At 43.7% G+C, this 26348-nt stretch overlaps 1 protein-coding gene across 6 annotated transcripts in view; it reads right to left on the bottom strand.

The window, feature by feature from the left end:
• The window catches only part of PI4KA (phosphatidylinositol 4-kinase alpha), a 101199-nt gene that overhangs the window by 5604 nt on the left and 69247 nt on the right, over nucleotides 1-26348 (bottom strand). For 5 of the 6 annotated variants that reach the window (XM_073312503.2, XM_073312502.2, XM_073312505.2 and 2 more), the window contains exons 35-52: nucleotides 25695-25802; nucleotides 24826-24953; nucleotides 24621-24740; nucleotides 23890-23969; nucleotides 23531-23724; nucleotides 22709-22799; nucleotides 21873-22040; nucleotides 21249-21302; nucleotides 20218-20338; nucleotides 19800-19929; nucleotides 6435-6505; nucleotides 5575-5647; nucleotides 5127-5197; nucleotides 4379-4488; nucleotides 3594-3698; nucleotides 3040-3165; nucleotides 2620-2740; nucleotides 1303-1462 (exon numbers count right to left, since the gene is read on the bottom strand). In XM_073312503.2, coding sequence (XP_073168604.2) covers nucleotides 1303-1462; nucleotides 2620-2740; nucleotides 3040-3165; nucleotides 3594-3698; nucleotides 4379-4488; nucleotides 5127-5197; nucleotides 5575-5647; nucleotides 6435-6505; nucleotides 19800-19929; nucleotides 20218-20338; nucleotides 21249-21302; nucleotides 21873-22040; nucleotides 22709-22799; nucleotides 23531-23724; nucleotides 23890-23969; nucleotides 24621-24740; nucleotides 24826-24953; nucleotides 25695-25802 — 2031 coding nt within the window. Of the gene's footprint in view, nucleotides 1-1302; nucleotides 1463-2619; nucleotides 2741-3039; nucleotides 3166-3593; nucleotides 3699-4378; nucleotides 4489-5126; nucleotides 5198-5574; nucleotides 5648-6434; nucleotides 6506-16120; nucleotides 16236-19799; nucleotides 19930-20217; nucleotides 20339-21248; nucleotides 21303-21872; nucleotides 22041-22708; nucleotides 22800-23530; nucleotides 23725-23889; nucleotides 23970-24620; nucleotides 24741-24825; nucleotides 24954-25694; nucleotides 25803-26348 lie in introns of those variants that run through there. The other variant, XM_073312507.2, reaches the window with a different exon arrangement.

The following is a 26348-nucleotide window of genomic DNA, read 5'->3' as shown; positions in this document are numbered from 1 at the left end:
CCCACTGAAGCATCTCAAACACGTTCTACTAAAGGTGGGAAATATCAGCCACATTTTAGACAGAAAAAATCTGACAGAGAGAGAGATTAAAGGGTAAATCTTCATCAGAGTGGCCTCAACCTGTCTGAAAATATACCTTTAATGATTTACCCAAAAGATATACAGTGAGGGCTGGTCTATACTAAAGCTGTAAGTCGACCTAAGTTATGCCACTTCAGTTACCTACTTCCATAACTCAAGTCGACGTAACTTAGGAGACGCTCTCCCGCCGACTTCACCTCCCCGGAAGGCGAGTACAGACATCGATGGAAGAGTGCTCTGTCATTGATTTAGCTTGTCTTCACCAGACCCACTAAATCGACACCGCTGCATCGATCGCAACAGTGCCGATTTAGCTATAAATATAGACAAGCCCTGAGACAGTGGCAGAAGGGGGAACAGAATATAGTTCTCTTAACTGCCAGTGCCTAATGCCCTATTCAGCAAGCAAGACTGCCTCCCTAGCCCAAGTTAAATGGTGCTGGACTCGTGCTAGCACCAAAGTAAAGATTTAAGAAATCTTCTTTGTGACTGGCTGGCTGCAAGTTGGATTGCTGGGCTCAAACTGCTTACATGGTTTACAATGGAAGTTCTGGCCCCACCTGATAAGCATCATATCAGCTGGAGCTCAATGTGGTTGTCCTATTAGTGCTGATGGCAGAGGTTCTAGAGGAATTCAAAAGTTTTCTCCATACCCCAGATTATTAACACCATACACACGAAGTACAGCGAAGCAAGGAAAGGGCTAAACTTAAAGATCAACATGGAAGAAATTCCCCCATGTGACATACAAGTATGAAATGAACAAGAAACCAGGAAGCTCAATCAGAATATGAAGTCAATGCAAACTTTGTAAGAAGCCACCTTGCCTCACACTCTGGCATTGTTAGAGAAGAGGAATGCATGTTGGGATAGGCTCAGGCCCATGATAGAGTACTCTTCCCTTCCCAGATTTTAGATCATATCCATTGTCTGCTGAATACAGGCTGATGCCTTTTGGTAAGGGCAGAGTTTTCACAGTTCTTCATAATTCAAAGCAAGGTCTCAGATTCTAGAGTCATGTTTATTATCTAAGGGAAGTTCTCACTATTTTTGGGAGCAATGATTCCATTTGCACAGGACACGGCCTTCAGATAAGCATGAGATTCAAATGCACTAAGTAGTAAAGAAAGCTAATTGCTGATTATCCACTAAATATCAGTTATTAGATGTGGAAGCACCCCTGGCTGTGAACAAACGAGGAGAGATGCAAAGCCTTCTCACCTGACTGCTAGGTACCCCCTGACACACATCTCCATGAACCACTTGAAAGGGGTGGCCTCCATTTTTCCTCCCATTATCATCACCATCTCATCGGTCAGCTTGATGTCTGGTTCCCAGCCCAGATTTCCACCAGGTGAGCTTTCAAACATGAAACCAAAATCTGCACACACACACACAAACATATAATAAACCAGTGAATGTACTGTACTGGTTAATAGGGCACTGATTGCTGTAGAAACTAAATGCTCAATTACATCCAAAGAGAGACCAGGAATCCATGTGGAGACTTGAGAGTAAATGGAGTCAGTCTATCGTGGCTCACCCCCTAAAGAAGGGCCGGCTGTCTTCTGTTCAGCCTGAAGTTTCTCTGTGGTTTCAAGCCTTATGTGACAATAGCCTAGCTAGTGGTGACAGATCGTGTCCCTTTCATTACCCATATTTGACCAGAGACTGTGACCATTCCTCTCCCATGCAGACCTCAGACCACTTCCATCCCTCCAGGCTAGACTATGTAATGCACACCTCTAAGGGCTACCTTCAAGACCCCCCAGAATCTCTAATTAGTGCAAAATTCCCCTCAGTATCCCACCTCTCCCGGAAATACTCTTTGTCCTTCCTGGTACTGTCCCCAAAGTATGGCACAAAAATCCATGGTTTCTCTGCCCATGAGGATACCAGTCATAGAGCTGTTCCAATCTGGCTCCCCTACCAGTGAGGGTAACAGCTGAAAGGGATAACAGAGGTGGGCCCAAGACCCCACATTATGACTACATATTGTATGCACTCCTATTGCCCTCCTCTGAAGTGTGTTTGCAGATGAACTTGGAGTGCACGAATACAAAAGTAAAGATGAAACTTAATGTGAGGTGTTTCACAACTCACTACATAAGTAAGCTTCTCACTGACGCATTAGTGGATTTCCATAAACGCAAATTCTGTGCAGAGGTTACATAGCCTTGGTTACATAAACTTACCAGCTAAAGCATAAAATCTAAAATGCACCCATACAGTGATGAAAGAAATCAAATGATACTTCACTAGCATATCTAAAATTAAAAAAACAAACAAGTATTTGCTTAAGGCAGGTAGAAATTTGCAAGTCTGGATTACAAAGCGGCACACAATCACACATACTGTAAGGAAATGCACACTTCTTTCACACATCAGGAAATCTTCCCATCCTTTTGGAAATCTTGAAATCACTGAACAGAGAATGACTTCAGAGGAGGAGAACTGGCTTTTTAATTTTTTTAAACAATATCTTGCAGCAGAATGAAACGGCAGAGACATACAGAAGGCCAAGGGGACACAACTGACCAATATGAATGATGTGCCCCTTTTTGTCCAGCATGATGTTGCCATTGTGTCTGTCTTTAATCTGGAGCAGAAACAGCAGGAGGCTATAGGCAGCCATACTGCGGATGAAATTATATCGAGCCTGCATAAATGAGAAATTAGAGCAAATTCAGAAGAGGAGGGCTAGTGTGCTACACCATCCCAAGAGCAGATATAATCTGATAAAGAATTTCTGCCATTCATGTTTACACTATTTTAAATGAATGACATTCTCCAGTCCTGCAACAGCTTCTGTGCATAGCCTGCTCACAGGATTATCTGCATCTGACACCAGGTACCGTATTATGGTAATAATTATACAATATAGTGTCACAGTATTTCTTATAGCCAGAATGCTTCTCAAGTCAATATTTGGCTATGTTTGGCCAGTTGGTATGTTACCTTTTGGAAAGCAAGGGTTGACTCGTCTCCATATTGCCTTGTAAAGTAATCATACATTCCGAAGTCTGTCTGCCTGCCCAGCTGGTCACGGGAGGTGCAGTCAGGAATGCATTCAATAACACCACACTGAAGGGGAAGACAAACAAGACTGCAAAGCACGTTCCCAACATACATTTTTCATGGCTGATGGCAGCTATACAGATCCCATGGGACATATGGGTAAAAATGTCTAGAACACTGAATATACATTTCCCATTTATTCATTAAAAAGAATGTCCCAAACTTTCCACCTTTCCTATAACTAACTGAAGAGGAGATTCATGACTGCTTCCCAGAGGTACTTCTCTCTGGCACTTTCTGCTGCTCACACAACATATTCTCAAGGGAGAGGGGGTAGGAGTGTCACAGGTGGCAAGTGCCCAGTCAGAAGCTTAGGGGAAGGTGATCTGGGGATAAAAATTCCCTGCTCTAGAGGAATATGGGCTGACAGAGAGATGCCCCTTTCAACAGTGCTTAATTCTGTTCACAGTCTGAATAGTTTATCATCCACTTACCCCTGGGGCTGTGGCCACCACTCTATAGGGGAACACAAACAGGTCCAGGCCTACCAGCTGAAATATATTCTTGAAGAGATCAATGATTTGTAAAGCTAACATGTCCTGTTTAACAACAAAAAGGGGCATAAGTATTAGAGAGGTCATGCAACAAGATCCAACTGGTTATGAAAGTGGTCTGAAGAACAGAGCAAACAAACACCCCACAGAAAGTTAGCAGATGTGTACTTAGTGTTGCACTCACTATATCTATAGAGGAAAAACAGATGAAAAATGTAGTTTGGGTGGGCAGGAAGTCAATGTACACAGATGTCATTCAGATAAGGTGTTAACACTGAAGACTTATCTGCTTGCCTCTGACGGATATGAAAATCCTTGGCATTCCTTGAGGAAAGGAGTAGGAGTAACTCCAACATCGTAGCCAATATTCCCCTTCTCAGTTAAAAAGAAACCGGTTTGAATCCATAACACACTTCACTTTGGAAGCCACTGCTGAACTACCATTAACTACACTTTTTTTTAAAATAAAGTTTGCTGTTTGGAGTGTGAGGCTTCAACAGGCATTTTTGGCACTGGGTAAAGCTGTGTCTTGAACGTATGAGATTTTCTTTCCACCACTTTTCCAGGAGTGGGTAATGTAGTTCTCCCCTTTCACTATGTCTCTGTAATAAGCTAAACATTGTCCCCAAGAGCTCCAGAGAGAAGGGTACTCCAGTGTGATTTTTATTCCCCTTTAAAATACAACCTCTGTCAATCAATTTTCAATTACTATAGAAGCTTTTTACCTGTCTGCAGTCATCGCCCACTTTAAAGATAGCTGCTTGCCAACAGATTTTCTTACGGTCAACCCCTTCTTCTCCACTTTCGTCTATGGAGTCAGAGCGACAACGCAGACCTGCAAACAGAGCAAAAAGCAAAACTTGAACATGGAGCTTAATTAGCAGCCTTGAATCACAATAAATGACAGTACTGGAAACTTAACCCTTCACTTGTCTACAAGAGATTTTCTGCATTGCAGGGTGAATTGCACTGAGTAACACTGAATTCCTGAAGACGTTATGTTTCCTGCAGTACAGGTGGCATTTATACATACAAATTAGATTCCAAAATAGCCCTCATGGTCTGCCGGAAAAGTACATGTACAAATCAAGCCCAGGAGCTAAAAATCCTTCTGAAATTTATGATTTAAAAAAGCATTGCACAGCCGCGTTAACCTGAGTTTCCTTGTTTTCTAAACTACCCAAATATACCTAATTTACATGCTGGATTTAAAGTCATTGGCAAAATTTCTTTAGTACACAAATATCTGCTCTGTTTTTACAAGATCTGATTTGCCTCTTAAAACTCAAACAACAAGCTTATTTCCCCCCGCCACAATTTACAGAATTCAATTTCTGGGTTGAATTAACATGCCTTACGTTAAAATTTGAACCCAGTTTTACTGGAATGATACCATCCACCAAAAGCATGAAACTGCAATGAGTCATTGACTGTTAATTAGTAGTATAAATGATTAAGAACTATATTACTGACCTTCTTTTTCAAGTTCACTGACTCCACACCATTTAACCTTGAACTTGGCCAAGTATGGTGCTTTTGCAGCACTGAAAGTACAAACACACACATAAGGAAGTTGAGTTTGATGTTTCCAACCAACAAAACGTCCTAGAAAAGACCTAAATATTGTAACTAAGATTATCTGAGGTATAAAACAACATGATGTTGCCTCTGCACAGGAAAGAGGCAAGATAGACGAGGCAATATCTTTTATTGGACCAACTTCAGTTGGTGGTAGGTACAAGCACGAGCTACACTTGTGACACACTGCTTCCTTTCCCAGACCAGAGGAAGAGCTCCGTGTAGCATGAAAGCTTGTACCTTCCACTAGCAAAAAAGTTGGTCCAATAAAAGATATTACCTCATGTACCTCGTCTCTTTCATATCTTGGGACCAACAAGGCTACAACAACACTGCAAATTACCTCTGCATAGGAGTTCCAGACTTGTAGTCAATATCCAAAACAATCGCTTCAGGATTGCTGGGCAAGTAACAGCCTACAACAAAAGGGGAGAAGAGAACTTGATAGACATGAAGTGAATTCACCAGCTAGCGTGACAGAGTGAATTTCTAGAAGTTTGATAATACATTGATTCATGTAATTTTAAAATCTATATTGAAGTTAGAAATGGATACATTACGGTCTACCACCATAAGACAGTCTATAGGCTGTAGCCTGTAAAGGACACAGGATACCTTTTAGATTGGTCATTAATTGCCAGAGAAAACAGATTACAGAAAGACAGATAAAACTTATCCCTCAAAAATCCCGAATAAGTTTTAAAGGTCAGATTCAGAGGGGGAAAAAAAGGGGTCTTGGAGCAGTAGAGACTTTCAAAGTATGGGATAGGGACAGAGGACACGAGAGGGAAGGGCAGTTAGATGGTTGTGTCTCATCCCTGAAAACTTATTTCTTCACATGCATAGCCTGCCCGCCCATCATCCACCAAGAACATGCGACACAAAGCAAAAGGTTTTCTTAACCTTGCTCTTCAATTGTACTGCTCCCTTCATGCTCTTTGGGGCAGAGATCTTCATATCTGGATTGTGACATGCCATGCACACTGTTGGTACTATACAAATATTTGTGCTACCATGTTCATGCTTAGCTTGACAAGGAACAACAACAGAACAAGTCACTTCTTAGCCCCAGGCAGCAAAAATATTAAAAAAGAGGCAGAGAAGAGCCCAATTGTTATGAAATTCCCATGAATCACTCCTACAAAGTACAGTATTCATGCTAAATGCAAAAGGAACATACAATATGATTAGACCACTTCTTACCAGGCTGTACTTTCACCTCAGACAGAGCACTCAAACAAGCTTTCTTTCTTTCATCTCCTTTAGGGAATGGCCTGGGGAGAAAGAATTTATTTTACTTACTGAAGTCTGCCATTATTCTAGGAAGAAACTTTTTGTTTGTTTAAATGTGAAACAAACAATCTCTTACTATACTGCTGCAGCTTTATACACACTAATTCAGTATCGAGTCTGAACCTTTTCCTTTCTAAAGCCTTTTCCTTTCTAAAAACTCTTTTCTTACCTCTGTGCAGAACACTGGATAGGAAAGGTAGTCACATATTGCATAGTAGCTGGCAACAAGCCTTAGTAGTCTATTTCCCTTCTCTCCCCAGTTGAAAGGCCTCCTGGACTATAATTTTATTTTCTAAGTTTGTGTGGGCAAGTGAAGCTAGCACCCTAGCAATCTGATGGCAAATGCACTGCATGTTTGCCAAGCATAAGATATAAAACAGATCCTTAAATGGCTGAGCTACATGCCCACAATACATGATCACAGGAGGAACAGCTTCTTATATGCGCAGGCTCCAAGTCCTTTTCAGAACTGCCCAGGAAATACTTGGATTCAAAGCCCTCTCAAAGGCCTGCACCCCTTCTCAGTGCTCGTAGTTTATACCGTACCAAACTGTGCGCAATTATAAATGGCCTTTCCCTGGCAGTCATAGAAAAGCTCTACAGAACAACTTAACATGATTAATGTGAAGCTGCCCAGACAAAACAGGAAATCTGCCTTTATGCCAAATAATACATACACTCTAAACCAAGATTCTTGAATTCTCAATCCAGGCTCCCATTCAGCACAAGGGGAAGCAAGTACTTTGCAACACTTAACAGTGACTCTGGTTGATCAAACAATGAATTTATAAGTTCCAGAGTTCTGTTCAGCCACGGATAATCACAGCTGTGATTTGAGGCAAGAAGAGTAATAAGGCTTAACATGGGGAAAACTGGAGGGGATGCACAATCTCTGATAAGACTGCTGATTTCACCCTCCGCAAGAAAAACATTTCTTCCCCTGCTGCAGAACCTTGGCTCAGACAGTGTTGCACATCTAAGATGACAAAACATTTCTGAACATCCCAGGAGTTTCCACAATCCATCCACATATCCACATAGGGTAAACTTTCAAGTATTGCAACTGGGGAAAGGTGAAGGATGTGAAAATATTACATATGTCCTACCGTGCAGGAATTGTGGTTGTATGGGGAAAGAGGGGGAGGGAAAGTTTTGGGTTAGAGGGATTATAGATTATAGAGGTTATAGGTATTATATAATGGTAAAGATTAAATTCTGGCATTTTTTTAAAAAACATGGTCAAAGTTCAATTTTTTTTTCAGAGCAAGATAAGGAGAATGATTCTTTATAGAAACAACTCCTGTAAATAGATAAATTACTATGATTATTCATAAGAATTCCACATAGCAAATGGCTAAACAGTTTGAGTTACAACATATAGTACAAAAGGTGATATCACCTTAAAACGGTCTCCTGTTTTAACAGCAAAATGCCAAAAACATAGAAAAGATTGGTACCAACAGAACTGAAGCCAAGGTTTTGGAATATTCCATTGTTCACTGTAATTATTTTTTGCTTAATGTGTGAAATATCAATCTGAACAGCAGGAGACTGAAAACTTTGATTAATGAAAGATTTTTTTTCTTGGTTTGGATGTTACATAGAGGATTAGGATAAATAGCAGAAATTCTGATGTTTCTTTCCTTGCTCAAGGAACTAATGAAGGCCTGGTCTATACACAGTTTTTGTAGCAATTTCAGTATTTTGGTTGTGCAGGTGGTGGGGGGCTGGAATGATTTTATACTGATAGATATAGGTGAAGCATCCCCTAGCGTGGATGTGATGACTGTATACGGATATAAAAAAAAGTTTCTTACCTGTAAAGTAAATGTTGTTCTTAGAGATGTGTTATGCAGATGTATATTCCTCTGAAGGTATATGTGCACCCGATGCACAAGAGTAAATCGAATGCAGAAGTGATTGCCACCTAGAAACACGGTCCTCATAGACAGTAAAGGTAATGAGGCTGTCACCATAAGTCCAAAGGAGGATCCTATCTGTTTGGAGAGGACTAGTCTGAGATCCCATATAGGTTCAGGATCAGACACAGGAGGGTAAGTGTTGAGTAAACCTTTCAAGTATCAGGAAACCAGAGGGTGAGAGAAAATGGAAAACCCTGGTGGATGTAATGTAGATATGGAAGCCAGGAGAACTCTCACAGAACTAATCGAAAGGCCTGATGATATCAGGTGCAACAGATAGTCCAGCATGTCTAACCTCTGGGTGATGGAGCAGTAAGTGTTGAGATTGTGCCCAAATTAAAAATCTCTTCCTCTTTGCTGTGCATGTGGCTGTAGTGGAATATTTTCTGCTGTTCACCAAGATGGTCTGAATGTCTTGGAAGCATGATTTCTCATTAGAATTTAACCAGAGATCATCCATGTTGTGAAGTGGAGAGACTGGAGGTTGGGATGAAGAGACCTGCCCTGGTTCTGAGAGAGGAGATCCTTGACTAGAGGAAAAGTCATCAGTGACCAGATGGAGAGGTGATGCAGATCCAGGGCCATGCCAGTGGCAGGAGGATTAATGTTGATTTGTCTCTTTTCAGCTTCCTGAGTATCCCTGGAAAGAGAGGAACCAGGAGGAAAGCATATTGAAATTGACTGGACCGAGGGAGAAGGAAAGCATCTGTGATGGAGCCCAGGCCGTGGCCTGCCGTGGGGCAAAATCTCCTCCATCTGTTGTTCAGGTTGGTGGCGAACAAGTCTATTACCGGGTACTCACGGGGAGAAAATCTAGAGGAGAATGTCCTTTCTGACTGACCACTTGTGTTGGGCTACAAAATCCCTGATGAGGGAATCCCCAGTTGTTTCTCTCACTCCTAGAAAGAGAACAGCTTCAGGGAGACGCAGTTTCTTACACACAGGTTCCATAGGAGGATGGCATCCTGGCATAGCTGAGATGATCTTGCACCTTTCTGCTTGTTCAGGTAAAACATGGCGGTGTTGTCCACAAAAAACTTCCATCATCTGGGTCTTGATGGTGGACAAACATCTCAAAGGCTTGATGAACAGCTCTGAGTTCCAGTACATTGAAATGGAAAGAAACTTCCTGGGGTGACCAAAGAGCTTGTGCCTGAAGCTGACTGAGATGGGTCTCCCAGTCTTTGGTAGATCCATTCATTACCAGAGTCATAATTGGTTCTGGGGACAGAGATGAAACTCCTTTGCATACATTCTGTGGATCTAACCACCAATTCAGAGTCTGAAGCACTTGAGCAGGTACACAAATCCGCGTGTTCAGAGGGTGACTAGAAGGACGATACACTGATTGGAGCCAGGACTGCAGACAGCGAAGGTGAAGTCTGACATGTGAAGTTTCCTCAGTGCATGAGGTCATGTGGCCCAGGAGCTGTAGGCAGGCACACACGGATGATGTTGCGGCTTTCAAGAAAGGCTACAGAGCGAAACCTTTCCCCTAAGAAGGTTAGCCAGAGGGTTCATGGCATCAAGGTCTGCACCCATGAAAGTTATACACTGTGTTGATTGTAATTTGTCCTTTTTTTTCTTTTCAGGCCCAGACGAAAGAACACCTGTCTGATGACAGGGATGCTGTTTTGGACCTGGTCACTAAACGTTCCACAAACTAGCCAATCATCCAGGTAAGGAAATTTCAGAATGGTTAAACGGTACTGGTAAGCCGCTACCACCACTGTTGCACAAGAGTCTCTCAGGGTGCGCACAGCATGGTCCATTTTGTTGGGAGATGGTTTAAGATCCTTTGAGGAGTAAATCTTCTGTTGCATTTTGCAACTCCTTTGGAATGCCAGAAGACTGCAGCCAGGAAGAGCACCTAATGGAAATCACAGTGGCCACTGACCATGAATTCGTATCAGCAATGTCAACAGCTGCTTGAAGGAACGTTCAGGCTGTGAAGTGACCTCAAATTAAGCTTCAAACTGTCCCTTATATTCCTCTGGCAACTTGTCAGCAAACTTAGAAATTGCAGAAAAAAAAATGTATTTAGATAAAAGCCCGATAGTTAGCCACCCGTTTTTGGAAGAGCAATGATGGAATAAGCCTTTCGACCCTATAAATCCAGTCCCTTGAATTCCTGGTCTTCGGGAGTGGCTTTAGGATGGGACTGACGAGACTACTCATTAGCAGCCATGACCACAAGGAACTGGGAACTGGGTCGGTTAAAAAAATAATCAAAATCTTGTTGAGGGATTTGATATCATCTGTCCACTCCCTTGGCCACAGATGGTATACAGCAGGGCTTCTCAACACTTTTCTTTCTGAGGCCCCCACTCCCCAATATGACATAAAAACTCCAGGGCCCAGCACAGGGGGAGGGGGTGCTCAGGGCTTCAGTGGGGCACCAGGGCTTCTCTCCCCCTCCGGGATGCCGGGGCTCTGAGCTTTCTGCCCTGGGCCCCAGCCAGTCTAATGCTGGCCCTGCTTTGTGGACCCCCTGTTGAGAACGGCTAGTGTAGAGGTTAGGGTCTGTCACAAGGGTTTTCATTGGCTCCAGCAAGGCTTCATTGATGGGCAAGGCAACCCTTCCCGGGGCAGGAGTCTGTAAAATACCACAGAGTGCGCGTGGGTTTTCCTTACACAAGTACCACCTGCACTACTACGGAAGTAACTACCCTCCTCCCGAGTCCTGGAAGATCTTACAGTCCTCTGGCAGGGAGATGCTGACTCTGAAATAGCTTCTTCATCTGGAGAGGATGATGAAATATGGAGGGAGAACATCCAGAGGTTCCTCTATTATTTCTCCTTCCTCTATAGGGTCTAGTACAGTGGGTAGAGGGATGGTAGCAATACTCTGGGGAGAGGTTTCCTGCACGGGGAAAGTCTCCTCCTCCCCCAGTGCGGAGTCCAAAGAATAAGTGTAGATTTCTTCAGAATAGGGAGGAGCGGTCCCCATTGGGGTTCGAGGTGGTCTGGGTATGGGTGGCACCTGGGGATCCAACAAAACTTAGGGTTGAGGTGGCTGGAATGCCAACAAAATGATCGGGGCTGGAATAATCGGCCGAAGAGACTGCTGTCTTTGGAGGAGTCAGGCGTTCTGAATGAACCACTGTACTGATGATGCTAAGTGCACCGGCAGTGCTGAGGGTGTCAGCAATACTGATAGGTTTCAGAGTAGCAGCCGTGTTATACTGATGAAACCAAGTGGACCACCAGTGCCTAAGATACCTTAAGCGGAGCAGATTGTAGTAAAGGAGGGTCCAGTAGGGGGAGACAGAGAACATCCCTTGCCAACAAGGCGGCCAGCGGACCAGGGGATACCGAAACAAGTAAGTGTTTGTCCGGCAGTGCTGAGATAGACAGGATACGTTGGAATTTTGAAAAGGAACACAGTAAGGGTGAAGACACCAGTCTTAACAGCCCCAGAGGGGCAAGAGTCAATGGTGCCACCTCAGACAGAGCCGGTGGTTGTCTAGATTTGTGGTGGCTTGAACCAGTACCAGAGGACTTACTGGAAGTCTTTTCAGGAGAAGACCTAGATTTTGAGCGCTTATAAGAGGCTAATGGTGAGGGCAAAGGGTGACGTTTCTAACCAGACTTGCACGTCAAATCATGGGCAGCTGGAGGGACGCTCCCCATGGACTCTGAATCTGCTACTTGGCAGTCGGGGCTTGGTTCTGATGCTGGGTGCATCACCTCCTTCATAAAGTGAACTTTGAGGTAGAAAGCCCTCTTTTTCTTTTTTTTTTTGTGCTGGTGGGGAAGGAGGTACAAATGGGGCATTCGTCTCTCACAAGGCCCTCACCAAGGCAAATCAGGCCACTCTTGTGCCTATCCATAACAGGGAAAACAGCCCTGCACATTGCATGCTGCTTGAAACCTAGGGATATTTTTGTAATAAAGTCCATTAGGGTACCTATACCAAACACTATAACTGAACTACTGAATGCATCCGATGAAGTGAGCTGTAGCACACGAAAGCTTATGCTCAAATAAATTTGTTAGTCTCTAAGGTGCCACAAGTATTCCTTTTCTTTTTGCGGATACAGACTAAGCCCTGGTCTACACTAGGACTTTAGGTCGAATTTAGCAGCGTTAAATCGATGTAAACCTGCACCCGTCCACACAATGAAGCCCTTTATTTCGACTTAAAGGGCTCTTAAAATCGATTTCCTTACTCCACCCCTGACAAGTGGATTAGCGCTTAAATCGACGTTGCCGGCTCGAATTTGGGGTACTGTGGACACAATTCGATGGTATTGGCCTCCGGGAGCTATCCCAGAGTGCTCCATTCTGACCGCTCTGGACAGCACTCTCAACTCAGATGCACTGGCCAGGTAGACAGGAAAAGAACCGCGAACTTTTGAATCTCATTTCCTGTTTGGCCAGCGTGGCAAGCTGCAGGTGACCATGCAGAGCTCATCAGCACAGGTGACCATGATGGAGTCCCAGAATCGCAAAAGAGCTCCAGAATGGACTGAACGGGAGGTACGGGATCTGATCGCTGTTTGGGGAGAGGAATCCGTGCTATCAGAACTCCGTTCCAGTTTTCGAAATGCCAAAACCTTTGTCAAAATCTCCCAGGGCATGAAGGACAGAGGCCATAACAGGGACCCGAAGCAGTGCCATGTGAAACTGAAGGAGCTGAGGCAAGCCTACCAGAAAACCAGAGAGGCGAACAGCCGCTCTGGGTCAGAGCCCCAAACATGCCGCTTCTATGATGAGCTGCATGCCATTTTAGGGGGTTCAGCCACCACTACCCCAGCCGTGTTGTTTGACTCCTTCAATGGAGATGGAGGCAATACGGAAGCAGGTTTTGGGGACGAAGAAGATGATGAGGAGGAGGAGGTTGTAGATAGCTCACAGCAAGCAAGCGGAGAAACCGGTTTTCCCGACAGCCAGGAACTGTTTCTCACCCTAGACCTGGAGCCAGTACCCCCCGAACCCACCCAAGGCTGCCTCCTGGACCCAGCAGGCGGAGAAGGGACCTCTGGTGAGTGTACCTTTTAAAATACTATACATGGTTTAAAAGCAAGCATGTGAAAGGATTACTTTGCCCTGGCATTTGCGGTTCTCCTAGATGTAGTCCTAAAGCCTTTGCAAAAGGTTTCTGGGGAGGGCAGCCTTATTGCGTCCTTCATGGTAGGACACTTTACCACTCCAGGCCAGTAACACGTACTCGGGAATCATTGTAGAACAAAGCATTGCAGTGTATGTTTGCTGGCATTCAAACAACATCCGTTCTTTATCTCTCTGTGTTATCCTCAGGAGAGTGAGATATAATTCATGGTCACCTGGTTGAAATAGAGTGCTTTTCTTCAGGGGACACTCAGAGGAGCCCATTCCTGCTGGGCTGTTTGCCTGTGGCTAAACAGAAATGTTCCCCGCTGTTAGCCACAGGGAGGGGGGAAGGTTGAGGGGGTAGTCACGCGGTGGAAGGAGGCAAAATGTGACCTTGTAACGAAAGCACATGTGCTATGTATGTAATGTTAACAGCAAGGTTTACCCTGAAAGAGTGTAGCCACTGTTTTATAAAATGTGTCTTTTTAAATACCGCTGTCCCTTTTTTTTCCCTCCACCAGCTGCATGTGTTTCAATGATCACAGGATCTTCTCCTTCCCAGAGGCTAGTAAAGCTTAGAAAGAAAAAAAAACAAAACACACTTGCGATGAAATGTTCTCTGAGCTCATGCTGTCCTCCCACACTGACAGAGCACAGACAAATGCGTGGAGGCAAATAATGTCAGAGTGCAGGAAAGCACAAAATGACGGGGAGGAGAGGTGGCGGGCTGAAGAGAGTACGTGGCGGGCTGAAGAGAGTAAGTGGCGGGCTGAAGAGAGGGCTGAAGCTCAAATGTGGCGGCAGCGTGATGAGAAGAGGCAGGATTCAATGCTGAGGCTGCTGCAGGACCAAACCAGTATGCTCCAGTGTATGGTTGAGCTGCAGCAAAGGCAGCTGGAGCACAGACTGCCACTGCTGCCCCTCTGTAACCAACCGCCCTCCTCCCCAAGTTCCATAGCCTCCACACCCAGACGCCCAAGAACGCGGTGGGGGGGCCTCCGGCCAACCAGCCACTCCACCACAGAGGATTGCCCAAAAAAAAGAAGGCTGTCATTCAATAAATTTTAAAGTTGTAAACTTTTAAAGTGCTGTGCTTAAAGTGCTGTGTGGCATTTTCCTTCCCTCCTCCACCACCCCTCCTGGGCTACCTTGGTAGTCATCCCCCTATTTGTGTGATGAATGAATAAAGAATGCATGAATGTGAAGCAACAATGACTTTATTGCCTCTGCAAGCGGTGATTGAAGGGAGGAGGGGCGGGTGGTTAGCTTACAGGGAAGTAGAGTGAACCAAGGGGCGGGGGGTTTCATCAAGGAGAAACAAACAGAACTTTCACACCGTAGCCTGGCCAGTCATGAAACTGGTTTTCAAAGCTTCTCTGATGCATACCGCGCCCTCCTGTGCTCTTCTAACCGCCCTGGTGTCTGGCTGCGCGTAACCAGCAGCCAGGCGATTTGCCTCAACCTCCCACCCCGCCATAAACGTCTCCCCCTTACTCTCACAGATATTGTGGAGCACACAGCAAGCAGTAATAACAGTGGGAATATTGGTTTCGCTGAGGTCTAAGCGAGTCAGTAAACTGCGCCATCGCGCCTTTAAACGTCCAAATGCACATTCTAACACCATTCTGCACTTGCTCAGCCTGTAGTTGAACAGCTCCTGACTACTGTCCTGGCTGCCTGTGTACGGCTTCATGAGCCATGGCATTAAGGGGTAGGCTGGGTCCCCAAGGATACATATAGGCATTTCAACATCCCCAACAGTTATTTTCTGGTCTGGGAATAAAGTCCCTTCCTGCAGCTTTTGAAACAGACCAGAGTTCCTGAAGATGCGAGCATCATGCACCTTTCCCGGCCATCCCACGTTGATGTTGGTGAAACGTCCCTTGTGATCCACCAGAGCTTGCAGCACTATCGAAAAGTACCCCTTGCGGTTTATGTACTCAGCGGCTTGGTGCTCCGGTGCCAAGATAGGGATATGGGTTCCGTCTATAGCCCCACCACAGTTAGGGAATCCCATTGCAGCAAAGCCATCCACTATGACCTGCACATTTCCCAGGGTCACTACCCTTGATATCAGCAGATCTTTGATTGCGTGGGCTACTTGCATCACAGCAGCCCCCACAGTAGATTTGCCCACTCCAAATTGATTCCCAACTGACCGGTAGCTGTCTGGCGTTGCAAGCTTCCACAGGGCTATCGCCACTCGCTTCTCAACTGTGAGGGCTGCTCTCATCTTGGTATTCATGCGCCTCAGGGCAGGGGAAAGCAAGTCACAAAGTTCCATGAAAGTGCCCTTACGCATGCGAAAGTTTCGCAGCCACTGGGAATCGTCCCAGACCTGCAACACTATGCAGTCCCACCAGTCTGTGCTTGTTTCCCGAGCCCAGAATCGGCGTTCCACAGCATGAACCTGCCCCATTAGCACCATGATGCATGCATTGGCAGGGCCCATGCTTTCAGAGAAATCTGTGTCCATGTCCTGATCACTCACGTGACCGCGCTGACATCGCCTCCTCGCCTGGTATCGCTTTGCCAGGTTCTGGTGCTGCATATACTGCTGGATAATGCGTGTGGTGTTTAATGTGCTCCTAATTGCCAAAGTGAGCTGAGCGGCCTCCATGCTTGCCTTGGTATGGCGTCCGCACAGAAAAAAGGCGCGGAACGATTGTCTGCCGTTGCTCTGACGGAGGGAGGGGCGACTGACGACACGGCTTACAGGGTTGGCTTCAGGGAGCTAAAATCAACAAAGGGGGTGTCTTTACATCAAGGAGTATTTCAGGTAGGACTTCACGGAGGGTTCCAATAAGAAATGGTGCACCTAAGTTATCATTCTTATTGGAACAAGGAGGTTAGCCTGGCCTCTGATTGATACATGGCTAGATTTACCTCGCTGCACCTTCTCTGTGAGTGACTGCAGTGTGACCTAGAAGAATGAGTCCCCTAGACAGGGGAGGGGGGAAGCAAATGAGTACAAAACAAATCTGGTCTATTTCTGTTTTGATTTACTCCATCTATCTTTTACATCTTTGGCTGGCAGCAGACGGTGCAGAAGGACTGCATGCCATCCACATCTCATGGCTGCTCGGCAGAAGATGGTACAGTACGACTGCTAGCAGTCTGTATTGCCTGCCCGCTCATCATAAGACGGTTCAATAGGACTGACTGCAGGACTAAAGAGAATGACCTGCTCAAGTCACTCCAAATTTAGTCCCTGCGCCCATGTCTGCCCAGGCGCTCCCAGCCGACGTGGCCAGGAGCACCTCAGACATGACGATGACGGCTACCAGTCGTACTGTACCGTCTGCTACCACAAGGCAAGGGGTTGCTGCTACTGTGTAGCAATGCCGTACCGCGTCTGCCGTCACCCAGGGTGACGGTTACCTGAGCGGGCTCCATGCTTGCCGTGGTATGGCGTCTGCACAGGTAACTCAGGAAAAAAGGCGCGAAACGATTGTCTGCCCTTGCTTTCACAGAGGGAGGGAGGGAGGGAACAGGGGCCTGACGATATGTACCCAGAACCACCCGCGACAATGTTTTAGCCCCATCAGGCATTGGGATCTCAACCCAGAATTCCCAATGGGCAGCGGAGACTGCGGGAACTGTGGGATAGATACCCACAGTGCAACGCTCCGGAAGTCGACTCTAGCCTCGGTACTGTGGAAGCACTCCGCCGAGTTAATGCACTTAATGCACTTAGAGCATTTTCTGTGGACACACACACACTCGAATATATAAAACCGATTTCTAAAAAACCGACTTCTATAAATTCGACCTTATTCCGTAGTGTAGACATACCCTTACACAGTTGCTACTCTGAAATATGTACACTATAGGAATTTTGAAACACTTGCTAACTGAAGCAAATGTTATAGGGAGCCCCAACTCTCACAACAGATGGTGAGAAGGAACTGAGAGGGAGGAAGTGAATACACCCCTTTTATGTCCTCCTCTGAGAGGATGAGGAAAGCAGGGACTTATGCACCACCTGCTGGCAAAAGTTTCTGACTCAGGTGCACTGGGCGTAGATACACCCGCAGTGGAAGGCATATGTGCACAATCCCTTGAAGGAGAAAAAAGGTCTTTTATTGGCATCGCTTACTCTGTAAATGTACTAGAATAAGATATATCCAGCATAAGGACCTTCTTAACAGAATAACTGCATCTGCACTAGGGGATTGTACTGCTTTATCTATATTGCTGTCTAAACCAAGATAGTTAAAGTGATACAAAACCTGTGTGTTGACAGGTCGTAAGCTATGTAAATAGCAAAATAGCATCAAAGGCCTGAATTAAACAAGTTCAGGCTTGTCTATTCAGGGAAATTTACCAGTATAATTATACCCCTTATAGTTCAACCACTATAACTCCTCTTATGGGCATTTGTTCCAGAATAAGAGCACCTTTTTCTGGTTTAGTTTAGACCACTTCCAAAGTGACAAACAGGCAAAATGTCTGTGTAATTACATTCCTAATTTGTTCACACAGTTACCACAACTGGAGGTGAAAACTGGATAACTGAAAACAATTATAAGTTAGCATGGAAATTTCCCAATTTTTGTACATGCAGTCATAGCAAATGTCTGCGGACATTAAGCATGAAATTGCACACTTAATGTAGAAGTCAAGCACCTGAAAGGCGTTCTTTATGGTATTCAGCTAGGTGGTACAGTGGGTTACTGCACCAGATTTTCATTTCTGGAGACCAGAGTATAGCACTTAGGACATTCAAATCATTCGAGGTCACATCTTCATTCACATCTGTGCCCTTTACAACCCCCCTCCCCCCACGCGATCCAGAACATTATCTGAACTCTTTGCTTAAGAGGTGCCTGGAATGGAGTAGAAGATGGAAGTGCCTGCAAAACGCCTACCTGGTTAAAGCCAGTGCTATTAAGCTATTTACTCATAACTTTAAAACAATAAAAATGAGTGGGACATTCACTCAGGCACCAAAGCTTTCAGGAGCTAAGACAGAAATGGCCTCTTTAAGCCATCCCAACGTATCCAACCTTTCAACACACACAAAAAAGTCTCCTAATGTCTGGTGACTCCTGCGACAGCTGTACCACTTGGCCTGAACTTCCTGTATTAACAAATGTTAATGTTGGTTAACAATTAGCAACATTTTAAAAAGTAAAACCAATTCATTTACAGGGAAGATACTCTGCATTACTTTTGCTATTTTCTGTGTCAGAGAATGTTTTAAAATGTTTAACAAAAGCGCACGCTTAGGTTACGAGCTTGCGTGCTGAGCCACTGCCATCCTCTGGCAAACTTTAAAAAAAAGTTACGTTAGGTACTTTCGCTGCACTTCCTTCCTATTGTTACTATTGGGTTCCAGAACCTCTGTGAACAGAAGCTTCATGTTCATTAACTGATAACAAAATCCAGTGTGAGACATCACAATCTATCTCCATTAAAGCTGGTCTGCTGCTCCAGAAACAACGAATTATAACAGCACTTTATGAGTAAGACAGAACACGTCAAGGCTACGTATTCAGGATAAAGCTTCTATTTACAGTACACATAGAAATGCGTTTGTGAAGAGAGACATTTTCACGGAGATTTTAGTAAAATATAATGTGTATCATTTGCTGGAGCACATCTGTGGTTCTTTAAATCCAAAACAAAATGTTTCCAGCAAGTTGTAATTTGCAGAAAATAATGGAAAACCCTGACATACCTACATACTTCAGTGCTGCTTTTCCTGCGTGAAGCGACTTTCCTGCTAACTTTCCAGAAGAATGCCTCTAACCTATCCAAATGCCCATTTTAATGAGGCGGGTGACACTAACTAGGCCTGTGGGACTGGTTCTACTGGTGCAAAAGCATCAGTTGTTTTACCATTTTCATTCCTGCCTAGCTGCACTTTCCTATGCAACGTCATTCTACCAACACTGAACTCCCAGTGCTTGCTTGCAAAACAAAGATAAATCAGATTAATTTAAAACCAAAGTTCAATCTATCACCATTTCTTTATGGCCCAAACTGCAATGCATATTTCAGATGGTGGGGTCAGTAAAACAGTCACTGCTCACTTATAGTTTACCCAGGTCTGACTAGATACTAATCTATAGAAATATAAAGCAAAACAAGCTTTTGTATCTCACTAGCACAGATCCATAATCTGCTGGGAAAATGTATTTAGCTTTTGATACACCAGTATTTTTTTTTTTAATCTCTCTGGGAATTCATGGTCTCAGATCCCATGCAAAGCAAAACTTCCTATTCAGGACAACAGTTATTTGCAGAATAGGGAGCTATACAACGGCTCATTCTCCCGAACTCCCACACTTACTTGATGATGGCTGAGACATTGGTGATTTTATTAAAGAAATCAAATTCCCGTTGGTAGAACTCCTTGGCTGGCCCAGATAATGAACTGGTCATCTCTTCTACTAGCTGCTCCAGCAGTTCCCCGATGTCAGCTGCATATGTAACCAAAAGAAGCAAGCCTGAATAAAATCTTGGGCACCTACCCAGAAAGACACAACTAATAAGAGGGAAAAAGGGAGATTTTCCTTTGAATCACAAACATAAGCATGCATGGACCTACTTCATGGAATTCCACAAGGAAAAACCCCTCAACAAAATGGGTCTTATCTGCACAAATAGAAGGTTCATAACTTCCGAGGAAAAAAAAGATGAGGGGATTCAATCTGTGAAATAAGGAATAGGAGAGATTAGGCTAATGGGCCCAAGCATGCAGTACTCACGATCTTTCTGATGTCCCTCTTCATCCAGGAAGATATTGGTTTTCATGTTCCAGATAAACTGGTGAGCCAAAAGCTGGGATTTGGCAGCCGCCCACAGGATGTATTCCCTGACATAGCCCATCTGTAACAGTACAAATTCACCATCACCACAACTTAATCCCATCAGCACCAGTGGCTAACCTTCACATCTGAATATATTTAAAGTCTGGAAAGAGAAGACAATGGCGATGTCTTTGAGTGCTTTTCTAGGAACATGAAAGGTGGCACCATGATCTGAAGGACGGGGCACTGCACTTGGAGTCAGGAAGCCTAGATTCTACTCTTGGCTCTGTCACTGACCTGTTTTTTTGGAAGAGTCATTTCAATCTCCTTGCCGGTTTCCCTTCCTCCGTTCAGGAGAGGGGTTAACTCAGTCCCTTCTAAAGTGCTTTCTGTGGCTTGAGTCTTATGACTTCAGTGGGCAAGACTTCCTGATACGATGCATTAATGCAAAGCACAGCACAATCAATGACAATAGGACATCTGGACCCACTGGCACTAAACTTGGAGAACAACTACACACCGTCACCGAAACTACTGGTTTAAGGACATTGCATGGACCAAACTATGAATAGTTTGTGGGTGGATGGGAATGCTTGCCTGGGTCTACCATAGAGCTCCGACATGAATAGGATATGACCTAGTATCTATGTAGTGCATCTGTGTACATATCACTTTGCAATGGAACAGAAGACTGCATTTTTTTAAACCTCTAGCTCCCCTCTGTTGTTCGTAATAGCTATTGACAGCTACATGCAGGGGTACAGAAAGCTTGCTCATGCAGACTCCACAGATTCTATGATGGGTTAGCGATACAAAAGAGCCTCACATCTATTGAGGGCTACTTATAAGTTTCATATACATGAGCTAAGCAGATTAAACAGGTGCCTCTGAAACAAACACACCTGTCTCTTAATTCAGAGCTAATAAAACGTCTTTTGAAAACATTCTGAACAAAATGTCTGGATCATGCAGTATTTATATGCTCTCACCTTATCGTAGCGAAGGGCTTGCACAATCTGTGGAATGTAAAATAAAATGGCATCCTAGAAAAAAGGAGAAATCAGTTAGTTTTTTGCCAGTGTCAAGGAAAAAATGTTTTTTTAAAAATGCATTGGCATCAGGAATTTCATTCTTCATTCAACTGAAAGTGCGTGCCCATTTCCATCTGCCCACACAGCTCCGGCAGAAATGCTATTAACAGGGCTGATGAACACTTAGTATTTTACGCTTGTAACTACTCTGACAAGTATTCAAAAACCCCAGCTTTACACAGTTCCAGAAACACCTTTCACTGAAAGAAAGCAGTTTTACTCATAGGAGCAGTTTGAGACACACAGAGTCTTTAAAGAAACAGACCAAGTACTCCAGCACAGAACAATGACTGACAGCAAACACATTGCAAAACAACTGAACCAAGATTATATAGGACAATCAATGCTGATTTCCAAATGCAGCTTCATCTACTTTATCTTCCCAATATAATGAGTCAATTTAACAAATTTCTTTTATTTCTTCACACTAATGAAATTAAGACATGTGGGCATACAAACCCAAGGTCCTAATTGAGCATGAGTGTGTTCTCTCCAGATCTCTCCTGGAACATAGTCTCTTACCGGAGGGAAGGACCGCAGGACTTTAACTCCATACTGAGCTGTTAGAGGATGAGGTGGGTACATGCTTGAAAAATAGGAAAGGCCAGTAGGTGGATCTGTTGGTGCCCAGCACAGAACATGGCTGAGCTCAGGTGCATCTGCATCAATTGTGTGCCATGTAACCAAGTACTGTAAGCAGAACAAGGAGCAGTATGAATTTACAGGCCCAAAATAATTTCTGGTGCAACACACACTAGGGATAAATTTGGCTCGCAATGTATAATTATAAACCCATAAGCTAGCCTGCTACAATAGAGAAAAAAAGTGATGCATGAATCTATTTGTGCAAATTAAATGTTCTACATCTTTAGATGCTGTATTAAACCGTATAAGGCATTTAATTTTCAGGCACAAACATGGTACCATTTAACCACTAACTGGTCTCAGGTTGAAAATCACCAGGTGCAGTAATTTACACATATTGAACTGGAGTTCAGGTCAACAAAAGCACTGATACAGCTGTCTAATCAAATCTCCACCGCCGCACTGTAGCTGGTCCACTGGCTATATCACTTATGAATGAATTTTAGTGTATTGTGGGCAGTTTCATACACATTGGGGAACATACTTTGTAACAAGATCTGAGCACAACTCAGCAACCACATAACCTTGTTTCCGTAACCCTCATCTGCACATCCTATTTCCCTACCTATGGCTGCAGCTCTCACTTGCTGAATCATATTCACAATTACAATGTGAGTTTTTCAGAGTAAGGACTGTGTGTTTCTGTATGTCTGTGCAGATCTTAGCAGAATTTGGGCACTGTTGTAATATAAATTACTCTTAAAATTAATTACCTTTATTGCTTCAGGTACATCACTAACAGCTCCTGGGTCCAGCCGAACCAGGCGGGTCACTTCTGTTCCAATAGCTTCAGTGTTTTTAAATCTAAGCGTAACCAGGAACGTGTATGTGTTAGTAGATCAAGGTGAGCTTCAATTCTCACTTCTATTTGTGTGAAGAGAACAGTTAGAAACAGGAACACACATGCTTTAACAGAAATACCCCAAATAAAATCCATGTACAATAAGAGACAAACATGCTGGCAAAACTTACAAGTTGGTCGGAAACATCTAACCTCATTCTGCTAGCGTTTCTCTTCACACCACTAGTTGGCTCAGCCAGTTACAAACTTGCTGGATGAAGAATTCTCTGTGGAACTATGGAAGCCTGTCTCCACAGCTTTGCTTGTATTGCAAGAGGCAAAGTACTTCCTTTTCCTTCAGGGGCTAAGCTAGCTACTTCTGTTGTCTTACTTGTTTTAAGGCTCAAACCAATTTAAGGCTAGGACACTCTTTTCAAAGAGCTTTCTAATACACTTAACTCTATGCCCACTGGCCAGTGAAACAGTGTGAAGTTGGTTTAGTTGGAATGGTCTTCAAACATTACATCTGGGCTTTATGGTAAAAGAATTGAACTCAGGCTCCATTAAAGCCTCCAAATTACTACTGAAATGGGTTACAATCTTCAGCAGATTAATTCTTATTGTTTAATGGTCTCAGCCAGCAGTGCAGGGATGCAAGAGGGGTAAGGAGATGGTAAATGTGAATGCTTGCCTTGAGTATTTACTATGCAGCAGATGGAATTATATTGGTTCTTTGTTTTGAGTTGCATCTCACCTGGTAGGCAGTTGCACAGCAAGATGAGGGGAAATGTTCCAAGCCAAATTCACATTATCCTTCCACTGTTTCTCAGTTAGAGTGATGTACTTAGATCTCCAATTTGCCACGGTGTTCTCTGCAGTTTGATCCAACTCCAGTTCAGGGGAGGAGAGCGGGTTGTACCAGGTGATCAAACGCTCAATCTCAGTAGCCTGAGGACAACACGAAAACAAATTGCTTTCTGGACGTAGATAAAACATTCCAGGTTTTTCTCAAATGCTAGTCTAGTCTAGTCTAGTCTATTTGTACTGCAACAACTTCAAAATGTTAGAAATCCACTTCACATCCATGCTCTTGTGAAACAAAGGATGACCTACTAGCAACGAGAGCAGCAGTGTCCTCCGTTTCATGTAGTACTTGTGTAGCTGGGTACCTCTGTTAGTCTTCTTAGACATCCCTTGAGAAGAGGGAGAAAATGCAATCAGTTGCTTTTCTACAAATACATTAAATGCAGCTTTCAAATTGTCCCCTTACTGTCAATCTCAGCAGACAGGAGGAGGACTGAAATGGCATGGAATGCTCCTAAGACGAGACTGAGTATACTGGCAGGGTGATGGGAGGAAGCAGTTCTTGTTCTATGAATATGCCAAGTACTTAAGTCTACAGGGCTATCAATCTGGCACCTTCACCAGCATTACACTTACTTTAATAACTTATAAAAATAATAACCTGCAGCCTGCAACTGTACAAACGTACATCAGGCACCTCACAAGCTCATGTCCACTTTGCTGTCCAAGAGCTCTGGCACACGGATGAAGAATAAGCAATTTCCTCTCAGGAATTTAAGCTACCATAGCCCCTGGTCTTACATTATCTGCATTATACAACTAAATGGTCTGGAAGAAAAAAAATTTGCTAGTTTCAAAACCTTGCTCTTTTCTTTGAGTGAGGCACGTCTTTCCTCAGCCTTTTGCAATAACAGTCAAGTGTAACATCAGTAAAACCTGAGCCAAAATGTTAACGGCAAATATTGGCCTTAAATGACTTTGAATGGAAGTGTATTTTATCGTCAGACAAGTAGCTAGTCTGGACAATTAAAGAAAGACACCTGATTTTTTGGAGATGGTTGACATGCCACTGGACAACGGGTAAGTATTTATCCATCCCTGTGTGGCCTGCTGCCGAGATCCAATGGTGATATCCAGGTTACTCCGGGTGTCTTGATTATCTAAATCAAAACAAAATATTTAGAGGCAGAACCAAATAATCAAAGAAACAAAAAGGGTTTTTGAGACTGCACATAAGGAACTCACCAGGAGGCACCAGCTGGCTGGCTGTTAAGTACTTCTTATCGGAGAACATGGCAGTCCAAAACTTGATCAATATGCTGATATCCTCACGTAGCCTCTTCTCCCCTTGTGTGGGGAATTTTGGGGGATAACTTAAAAATATATATGTACATAATTATAATGCAAGATACTAAAAGAAGCTTTATGTTTTTATTTTAGACCGGGGCAATGAGTGAGCACAGTTTAAGTCTCATTGTGTTTTATCCTTACACCTTGAATCTATTGCACTGGGATGTGCAGCCTTCCTATCAACTTCTGAAGAGTGAAAAAGCAGCCTCTTGGTGTCTATGAATAATGTAGAATTAAAAACTTTGATATACTTCTTGACATCCTAACACTGTCATATGCTGCTATCACTTATATTACTTTAGATTGCACCCAGGCCAGATACTAAAAGGGAACATTTGCCCACATATTGTGTAGGGGTACATTTTCAGCCACACACTCTCAATGGCTTTCACAGGAATTTCATGTCTAAAATCCTTTGAAACACTTAAAAAATTTATCCCAGTAGGGTCTGTAATCTTCATAACCAAACAGATTAAAAGAAATTTTGATTTTCCCTAGTAACAAGGTACAAAGCACATCAAACCATTAATTCCTTTTTGACTTCTTGAGTATATATAATGAACAGCATAGAAGCACAGGTGAAATGGGAAGTGGCTTTTTTATATTAATAGATAAACAGAGAAAAGAATTAAGTCAAATATCAGAATAAAAACAGCTCCTATTGTGAAGTATTCTTGGAGGTTTAAAAAAAAAAAAAAAAAAAAAGATCCAAAAAACCCCCCACACTTTTCTTGGGGAATTGGTGAAAAGAAAATAAACAGTACCTGAAGTAATCAAAGGCAGTAGAATAAATCTTCTCTCTCAAGACATTGCGAATGGTTGCATTTGGAACGACATCAGCATGCAGCAGAAACAACCCGAGTGTCAGCAACCTAAAGTTCAATATATACAGAGCATGTGAAGAGAACCCTTGCACTCTAAATTGCTAAAAACATAAGAACGGCCATACTGGGTCAGACCAAAGGTCCATCTAGCCCAGTATCCTGTCTTCCAACAGTGGCCAATATCAGGTGCCCCAGAGGGAATGAACAGAACAGGCAAGCACAAAGTGATCCATTCCTTATTGCCCATTCCCAGCTTCTGGTAAACAGAGGCTAGGAACACCATCCCTGGCCATCCTGGCTAATAGCCATTGATGGACCTATCCTCCATGAACTTATCTAGCTCTTTTTTAACTCTCTTGTAGTCTTGGCCTTCACAACATCCTCTGGCAAGGAGTTCCACAGGGTGACTGTGCGTTGTGTGAAAAAATACTTCCTTTTGTTTATTTTAAATATGCTGCCTATTAATTTCATTTGGTGACCCCTAGTTCTTGTGTTATGAGGAGGAGTAAAAAACAGTTCCTTATTTACTTTCTCCACACCAATCATGATTTTATAGACCTCTCTCATATCCCCCCTTAATCATCTCCTTGCCAA

Source organism: Lepidochelys kempii, chromosome 15 (assembly GCF_965140285.1).
Source record: "Lepidochelys kempii isolate rLepKem1 chromosome 15, rLepKem1.hap1, whole genome shotgun sequence".
NCBI classification, from domain to species: Eukaryota; Metazoa; Chordata; order Testudines; family Cheloniidae; genus Lepidochelys; species Lepidochelys kempii.
This window is presented reverse-complemented; position numbering and strand designations above follow the sequence as displayed.